At 44.9% G+C, this 9537-nt stretch overlaps 2 protein-coding genes across 2 annotated transcripts; both read right to left on the reverse strand.

The window, feature by feature from the left end:
* Positions 1 to 2660: 2660 nt before the first annotated feature.
* LOC108548487 (extensin-2) lies at positions 2661 to 3554 on the reverse strand. The gene is made up of 2 exons (XM_017901425.1): positions 3498 to 3554; positions 2661 to 3308 (listed from the first exon to the last, which is right to left on the reverse strand). Exons 1-2 carry the CDS (start codon positions 3510 to 3512, stop codon positions 2661 to 2663), a joined length of 663 nt encoding a protein of 220 aa, XP_017756914.1. The 5' UTR covers positions 3513 to 3554.
* A 1079-nt stretch (positions 3555 to 4633) lies between these two features.
* Positions 4634 to 8238, reverse strand: LOC108548420 (proline-rich protein 4-like). Its single transcript, XM_017901337.1, has 6 exons — positions 8227 to 8238; positions 7894 to 8053; positions 7642 to 7811; positions 7405 to 7528; positions 5047 to 5348; positions 4634 to 4777 (listed from the first exon to the last, which is right to left on the reverse strand). Exons 1-6 carry the CDS (start codon positions 8236 to 8238, stop codon positions 4634 to 4636), a joined length of 912 nt encoding a protein of 303 aa, XP_017756826.1.
* Between the last annotated feature and the right edge of the window lie 1299 nt (positions 8239 to 9537).

Consider the following 9537-nt stretch of genomic DNA (forward strand, 5'->3'; position numbering starts at 1 on the left):
AAGTATATATATATATATTATATTATATTATATTATATATTTATTATACACATATAAAATATAAATGAGAAATGGATCACACGGATCGAGCGTGCCGCGTGATTCGGCGATTTCAATATTTTTCGATTGTTAACGCTATTACCGAATTCTATCGTATCGGGTGCGTGAAAGAAGTGAGCGACTGTACGAGCGCGTGTATTTCATGCCTAATGCCAAAAAGGAATTTTCCGCCATCGTGACGATATCCTTCGCTCTATTCTATATTTCCGAGCAATGCTTTTTCACGGTCGGCCACGGTCGATAGATAGATCGCACTCCGAAAATGGTGTCGCCGGCCGCGATTAGGATATTAGCGCCACAACCGTCGAATGATCTTCAGTCACGATCGAGCAGGTACTCGTTTCGGGGATACGATCTTTTCTTCCCATCTCGAAACGGTGCCCGCGCACGAATGGTCCAAAGTCGTAACGTCACGAGCCAAAATAACATTGTACATAAAGGAGAAGAAAGCCGAACAAAAGGAGAGCCTAGCATAATGATTATCACGTCGTTGTTTTCATTCTAATAATGTTATTTGCATAAATTATTATATTAACCTATATTATTCCATATACCATTCAATATATATTATATATATATTGAATATAAAGGAGTAAGGAGAAATAAAGAGATTGTTAGCTCGAGTCATTGATAGCGTTAATTGAATTCGATTTATATATAGATTAATGTAAATTTAATAACATTTCTATAACTGATAATCGTAATCGAGTGCATGATTAAATCGTTCGTAGTCCCGTGGAACAGCGTCTTCGCCTCTGAAGTCTATGTTATTCGCGTTAGCCCGGCCGAACGGAGCTGGAAAAACGAAGAATTTTCGCGCTGACTTCGGGAATGATCAACGATTCGTTGTAGTTACCTCTTATCAAGTGATTAACAACGCTTGCCTGACCACCGATGCCGCTTGGACGATCGTAGTATTCATTTCTTACACCGATGTTCTCTGCCTGCGCTTTGAAATTTCCGAAAAATGGTACTCCAGCAGGACCGTTCGCTTGTCCACCTTGATAATTGTGATCCTCGTAGAAGTTTCGAAAATTCGGAAAGTACGACTGCTGGGTCACTCTTGCGACTCTTGCCGTTTCGCAAGCGACCACGGCGACGATAACGATCACGAGACACAGCTGCAAGACAGCAGTTAGTTACGCTTCTAACGAATCAAACGCTATCCGGGTAGCAACCAAGTCCATAAACGACGGATAAGGAATCGATGCACTATCACTTACGTAGTATCTCATAGCGAAGGCTCCAAGTCGTCTCGAGACCTTTAAAGGTTCCACTAAAGTACTCTCTAGCGAGCATTCGCTTTATATGGCAGATTCGTAAAGCATTTCGAAAAGCCGCGTGGATAAGAAAATAGGTAGGTTACACCCTCGTAATTATTCGCCGATGATTACAAAACTGCGCAGCGATACGTTTCATTACCGCGGATTGCGTAATAGGATTACCCGTTGTGGCGAACGAGTGACGAAACGGCAATTCTTCGAAATAATCGGGGAATCGATTGGAAAGCTCGCCGGCAGCGGCTTGCAATTAATTCCCTTACTTAGACCTAACCGAGTACCGATCTGGCGCAATCGAGTCTGCCGAAGGAAGGTGAAAATATGTTGGAATTTGTCATCGGTGTTCAATCGTGTCACTAGCCTCCAACTTTCCCACGTTATTCGGTTAGACTGTGGAGTGTAGCTAAAATGCGCGCATGCTGGCAAACGATGTCGATATATAAAAGGTGCGATGACTACAACTTCGTTAGCCCGTACACGATTAAATCTTGTCATCGATAAAGAAATTAGCGCGAAACGAGCTCGATCGCTCACGACGAATCGCAATGTTTGCTCGACGAGGTTCGTCTTCTAACGAGGGGGTTAGAAGCAGCGTCTGAAAGTCGATTGGGGGACGCGAGAGCAAGTTATACAGAATCTAAGGAGCAACGATAATGCTATTCGGTTTGCCGTATAATCTGGAAACTTTCACGAGAAAATGAGTTTCCACGAGTCAACGGATTAAGATCTCGAGAAAGGCAATCTCGGGACGGGAGATCCTCGCAGACTCGTAATCCCATGTTGCAGAAAGGACGTTGGTCTGTTATGAAATTCCGGGTCGGCATTGTTCCGTCGGATGAAGAGGTTCGGAAAGTTTTGCGAAAATTAGTCGGCTATCGAAACTTTACGTTTGAAACGGTTCTACACGGCGAACGGCGAGGGTATAAGCTTCTAACGAGTTTGGATCTGGCCGTTGTCGCGTTAAGAGTTCTCATTTCGCGATATTGAAGAAGCTCTGGGGTCGAGATTACGGAATCGTTGCGAGGGGGAAAGTTGGAGGACGAACGGATGACGGGGTGAGTACATTGAACAACAAAATTGATACTTCCTTTGTTTTATTTGTATAATTAGCGAAACGGAAATTTCGCTAAATTACGCTTGACTACGGTCGTTATGGCAAGTTAAGACAGCGATGACATGATCGTTTGGATACACGCAAAGTTTCACGAGAACGCCTCGGTGTTATCCGCGACGACTTTTCCATAACGTTCTTGAAAGAGCTAAGCGATCGATCGACACGATCGCTGCAATCGCACCGTGACATTTGTCCTGGATTTTTATTTAAGGGCAATACGGTTTTATGGGCGTTTGATAAATAGGCTGGGGGTGAACGATGGGCTGGGCGAGTTTCACGTAGCTAACCTGCGGTGCCTGTACCTGCACCACTTTCGACTGATGATACTGAACTGGATAGGAAATTTGAGGCTTGTGAATCACTTGAGTGACCGGCAGTTCGTACTTCTTCAGGTAAACTTTCGGTGCCTGGTACAGCAATTTCTGATACATGGGCGCGTAATAGATCGGTTTTTGATAGATCGGCGCGTACGACACCATCGGTTTCTGATAAATCGGGTACACCACTTTCGGCTGAACCACCGGCTGAACCACCGGCTTCACGATTACCGGTGCTGCTTGTTTCACGATTACCGGAGGTGATGGCTTCACGATGATCGGGGGTGGAGATGGTTTTACGTAGGTGATCATCGGTTTCGGAATGTAATGAACAGGCGCTGGTTCCACGTACGGTTTCACGTAAATCTGCGGCGGAGGCGAATACGAGATGGGATGCGCAAAAGTCGGAGGACACGGATTATAATACGACTCCCTTTTCATAGTCATTTTGTCCTCCACCATGCCGTCCGGCATGTGCATGTGCATGTTCACTGCGGTTTCGGAGCGAACGCTCGACAGCCATATCAGGCACGGTATCTGGAGATCACAGAAACATTTTAGGATAAAATCGTCTCGGGTCGATTTCGCCGAGATAAGTACAAATGCATCGAACGATTAGCGCTTCGACTAATAGCTCTCGATCGTTTCATCTTTCGAATCGCGGCACGGCAACCAATAATTCGAAAGATCGGAAAGATTCGACGTTCCTTCGTTTGTTGTGCTTACCAGTAACCTGAACATGATTTCGGCTTGGGTTGTACGATCTATCGGATGAACGTCGGTTCTAATGTCCCGGGCGAAACTAAAAGCGCGTCGTGCGTGGCCGTCGGTTTTATAAACTTTTGCTCCACTTAAGCAGGGCAAGTTTCTTGCGAACCGAAGTCGAATGTGATTCCCTTAAGCGGCGTAAAAAGCGGTCGTCGGTCAAGCCTATGATGCAAGTGGTCTCGCCCCGGTATTTCCTGAATAAATTCTGCACCTCGGGCAAACAGTCGCGTTAAGTCGCCATCGTTAGGTCGGCGTTCGTCATTTACCACACCGTTGCCAGTCATTGGCCGGTTTCCGAAGCGACAAAACCGGAGGGCAAGCCTCGTAACACATTAGATCGCCCCAGGGCTTGCCTGCAGAAATTCGCAAAAAGGTAAAACGGTCTGATAGCTTGAAATATTCCCTGCCAACTTATCCAATTTATATGTATCACTGACACTGCCTGTCGATTCGATGGCGTGTCCATTAGAATACCAGTCAATTACGCCACGATTGATTCGCGATTACGACTTAAGCGCTCTTCCAGGCGCATAATCGGCTCCCGAGGAATTTAACCGGAGTTAATCATCGATCGTTCGAGCTTTGCAACTAATCGCGAAATTCGTGAAAAACGCGACGCTGTTAAACTGGAACAAACGAGAAATTCTCGTAAAACGATCGATATTTGCTTTCTCCGAGATACAGCAAGTAATTATTCAATTAGGATCGCGGTAACGACTAAATCTCAAGTATGCCGTCCCCGGATCGACGAGATCATACTTGCCTCGGGTGACCTGGTTGGGAAATACTAATGGTACAAGGAAAAAGTGACTTGCAAAGTTATTTGTTTAGTGCTAGACAAACTTACGACGAAGTTGCGCGCTTTCGAAACTTTCTTATCGTCGTAAATAATCGACGTCTTCGCGAAAGGAAATTACGATGGCGAGATTATAACAGAGATTGTAAAAACATAACAATTTATTCAAATATATAACGATAGATCAGCTATAACAATAGTGGGCTATGTACAAGTGTCATGGTGCCAAGAAACTGTGAGTTTCTATTTGTTATACATTTGGTTAATTGGCTGAAATTTGGAAGAATAGCTTCCAGGATCAGTGTTTCCAGCCGTGTCCTTTGCTTTGGTGATGGAATACGTGCTTGTAGACAGGTACGTGAACTGGGTACGGTTTCGGAATGGGCACCGGGAAGTGCTTCTCGACTGTCACCGGGTATGGCTTCTCCACGACGTACGGTATCTACGCGAAATTAACATTTTGGTAAAGCCAGTGCATACGAGTTACGACATTTGTTCATAACGGGACCGCAATAATTAATTTCGCGAGGAACGTAATTAGGTAAACTGCATTTTCACGATAACGAAATTACATTTACATTTCGTGACATTTCGGTATCGCGGTAATGAAATTGCCATAACTCTAATAACAATCGTTTCTATTTCGCGTACAATAATGTCAGTGCTCGTTTCGTTAACGACAATTTACGTAACGCTAAACGTTGTCCGTACCTTTTTCTCCACTACATAGGGCTCCGGCTTTTCCACAGGAATTTCGACGTGCTTGACGACTTCTACGGGCACTGGATGAGGTACCGGTACTTCTACTTGGTACGGCTGTGGAATGGGAACCTTAATTTGCTGCGGAATCGGGACTGGAACTGGATGTGGAATGGGTATGGCGTATTTTTTGTAAATGGGAATTTCCACGGGTTTCGAAGTCTCGTGGTACGTGGAACCGCCATGGTCCTCCTCGAACGAGGCGTATGTTAACGCGATTAAAGCTGCGAATACCTGCAATACGGCGGTGATATCTGTTAATTCGATACAAATAACGGAAATAACTCTATTAAATTGATCGAAGAAAATACATGGGACGAATTTCCGCCGTGTCGGAGGCGGGATGATACGAAATCGAAACTGTTTGGAAACTTACAAGAGTCCTCATGGCTTCCACACTCGATGATCACACCAGCAACAAATCCTGTGCGTCGAACCCGCTGTCTTAACTCGCCACGATCACTTTGATGCTTTCAAAGTCACGGCCAAGTGTTTATATACCAACGTCACTTTCTCCCTTCTCTTCATTACGTTGACTCTTTCTGCTCGTCGTACTTATTCGTGCACGTATACGATCGCTGTACGATTGCCTGCACGGATAAATCACATTTACCTGCATCTTCCTGCCGTTCAATTTTCTACTTTGCGCCTCATACCCTTTCCCTTTCCGGTAATTTCGCGACAGCGAATCGAAATTTTCCCATCGCGATCGATCCACGTCGTGCGACAGTTTTTCCACGAACTTACAAAATTGCGCCTCTATCGAGCGAACGATTAACCGGGGAATAAAAGACATTCGAGAAATTTATAGGTAACGCTCCCACGAGTGCCGAATACGGTAACTACTTTCGATTTTCTCCATTTACGGGAAGAATGATACATTGTTCGCGAACAGATATCCACGGTAAAAGGGAGTTCCTCCTCTCGGTTTATTTTCTCGATATTGAGTAATTATGTCTCTAATTACTTCGACTCGTTTGTTGCTGAGATGCACGATAAGGGGGTTTTTGGTAATCAGGGATGTCCAAAGGTAACAACTAGAATCGCAAACGACTGAGAACGAGCTCAGTCAACCGAGATAAATAGAGCCTGGTCGTGGTCTAGTTCGCATGCTTAACAATTTGTGAATTACTGTCAGCGAAGTCAGAGTACGGATCGAGACGTTGCCAACACGCGATTCGCGAACAACGCGTTCCATTATAATTTTATACGCGGTGTGCGAATCGGGTAGCGAAGTATCTTTCGTTTCTGCGGGAATTAATGGAAGTAGAATTACGCGGACCATAACGAAACGACGGAATTTGTCTGATCTCGGTGTCTTAGGCGTTAGACGAGATCCGTATACCGTGAACCTACGCTCGTGCATACGTTTGACGTATAGTGCATCGGATATCCATCCATCATCGTGTTGCACGTAAATCGAACTTTCGAATACACCTTCTTTCTTCTTATCCATACCCGGATACATTCGAGCAAAGTGAAACGAGAGTTTAACGAATTTCATGGATCGCGCCGTGGGCATAGATTCTTCGAGGTACACAGTCTGCCGAGTCGGTAGAATAGAGATATTTCTATTTAATACGGAACGGCACGAGAGGAAGGTGTATGTAGGGGGTGTGGTCATGGGAGAGAAGTCGCTTGGTAGATTCGAATCGTACACGATATACCGTGTATCAGCGAGCGGAACAGTGAAAGTGTATCCCGAGTAAAAGTGGTTTTGCGCCGCGATATAGGAACGCGTCTGTTGTTGAACTCATTATGGCGAATCAAGATCGTGCAGAATTCCCCTATCGGTGACTGGTTGGCTTCTAGTGTATTCGTAACACCGGACGACTATGAAACGAAACTCACGGTTACGCGTTTCCTCTTTATTCTAGCCGCGAACAGGAAGGAACGAACGCGGTACCGTGTTCCGCGGAGTGGTAACTACCATCCATCTCGTTACCGACCGTTCAGGAAAAACGAACTGGTTCTATTATCCGATTAATCGAACAACGAGTCATGGTTCTTATACGTATATAGAATTTATTAACAAACAGGCATTGTCTATTAGAAAATGAAAACTTAACAAGTGTATAAAAATGTAACAAAAATATTGGCAACGTTAACGTCAACAATGAACGCCGGCGAGGCTGGAATTTGCTTTTTCTTCTCTCAACGTTCGCATCGGGACGACGAACGGAATGTTCGTTGAATTAAATAAGTTTAAATTCCAGGTGAGAAGAAGCTGTCTCGTAAAACGATCAGTCCAACGAGGAACAATTCCCAAGTGTTCAGCAACGAGTGAATCGGCTTAGTGCCATCCTTTGCCCTTTGAAGTGTAATGGAATACGTGCTTGTAAACTGGTACATGAACTGGATACGGCTTGGCGACTGGAATGGGAAATTTCTTCTCGACGTACACTGGATACGGCTTTTCCACCACAAAAGGTACCTAGATGGACACGATTACACGCGATATAGCAGTCAGTTATTGCGACGGAAAGTTTTGCAACGATAGCTTCGTCGTTCTGCAATAATTCGATAATTTTTCTCTTTTTTACTCACGTGCTTTTCCACCACGACAGGTTCCGGCTTTTCGATCGGGATTTCGACGTGCTTCACCACTTCCACCGGATAAGGGTGTGGAATTTCGATTGGGACATGATGAGGTTGCGGGATCGGGATCTCTATCTTTTGAGGGATTTCCACTGGTACTGGATGAGGAATCGGAATCGCTGTAAATTGAACGAGAAGAAAGGAATTATCGTATCTTCGAAATTCGTGATTCCTTTTTTCTTTTTATCTATAAATATTTACCGTATTTCTTGTAAATTGGAATTTCCACTGGCTTTGTCTTTTCCTCGTAGGTGGAGCTACCATGGTCTTCGTCCACGTGGCTGGCAGAAGCGATTCCTGCGATTACCGTGAGGCCAAATAATACGATCTGCAAACATTCGACCAGCTTTAATCTTCCCACCTGCATACGTACATTACGGTTTGGAATTTACATCGTTGATCGATCATTGATCGAATCCAAGGACGTATCAGGTAATCGCGATAATTAGATTTCCGATATATTTAGTGAAATTACTGTGATGCGACGTAACTACTGTCGTTAACGCTTTTACATTGATGATGCATGAGTCTTACAATTTGATTCATAGTTACAGGTTTCCGGGAAGGGGTGTTTATTGTTTAAGCACAAAACGTTGAGTGTCTGCGGGAATAGCCTACCGAGCTTATATACTAACATCGATTCCACCACCTTTCACTGGTTCCTTGCTCTATAGTCCCGACCCTTTCCAGGATATATCGAACTACGTCTTACCACCGACCAACCTTCGGACAAACTCTATGCACCGTCGATGAATATGAAAGGTTCTCGTTCTATTTTTTGTGCGGCTCATTGACCGTTCTCCGTCTATGGGTACTTAACCGGAAGTTAAGATTACGCGTACTTGCGGACATGGGAAGTGCACCGCGTAGAACTGCCTCGTCGTTGGGATCATGCTTTCTTTTTAGTAGATGACATTAGACTCGAACGAAAATCTCCTGCCGATACTTTGCTTCCGAAAGAACGTCTTCACGTTACGTCTGTCCCGGCGATGAGCTCTAAGTGTCCCCGATTTAAGGATACAGGAATCGATTACGCGGTGTACATCGGCCGTTACTAACGTCGGACAGGGTCGGAACTAAGAAACAACGGAAAATCGAGCACGCACCGAGAAAAATTTTGCTCGCCGACCGATGGCTCGATGATCGATAAAGCGGAAGATCAAACGCGATTGTAGACGCAACCGCAAATTTACGGTCACTACGTTTGCCGGAAGCGAATGCCTCCTGCGGTCACGAAAATTTCCAGAGACAAATCGACCGGCCTCGATGAACCCACTCGAAGAGAGCGGTTGACCGTATTCGGGATTAAGTGTCCGAAACGATCGTCGCCATGTAGCTCGTTAAGTATACGCATAAATTATAATAGTTCCGCACGAGGAATCTGTTCTATGCATGCAAAATTATTCGAGAGATTTCGAGTCGTTAATGCGAACGATTCGATTTCTTTTTCCCTTCTTCTTTTTTTCGCGTGTGATCAGACGCGGATCTGCCTCTGTGCGAATCTCGAATTTACCGGAAGTGAAGGTGAGAAGGCGGCGTAAAGACACTCAAAGCGGATCAAAGTTTTCGGACCGACAAAATGAAAGTCCAAAGGCGTTCGCCATGTGAAAGGACTGTTGGTGAAAAAAACCAATCGGACACGCCGATCTTTGTTCCTGTAAAAGTGAATTTCTGTTTTATCACAGAGGAGAGATAGCCGGATCGAAAGGCGAGCGCAGAAAGTGTGTCTGTGGTTCTGTCTGATTCTACTTCTTGCGGGAACCGGTACGACATGGAAGAGCCGTCAAAATGATCTCGAGTTCCTCGTCGTTTCGAGGGTTCCGTTTTCTAGATAACATCGCGTCA

This window comes from Eufriesea mexicana, unplaced genomic scaffold (assembly GCF_001483705.2).
Source record: "Eufriesea mexicana isolate 0111107269 unplaced genomic scaffold, ASM148370v2 scaffold1523, whole genome shotgun sequence".
NCBI classification, from domain to species: Eukaryota; Metazoa; Arthropoda; class Insecta; order Hymenoptera; family Apidae; genus Eufriesea; species Eufriesea mexicana.

Excerpts from the sequence above, each read along its gene's own strand:
- LOC108548420 (XM_017901337.1), bottom strand. Across the intron at positions 7,812-7,893 it reads TCCAATTTACAAGAAATACG|CGATTCCGATTCCTCATCCA; the intron begins GTAAATATTTAT and ends TTCAATTTACAG. Across the intron at positions 4,778-5,046 it reads CCTATGTAGTGGAGAAAAAG|ATACCGTACGTCGTGGAGAA; the intron begins GTACGGACAACG and ends AATTTCGCGTAG.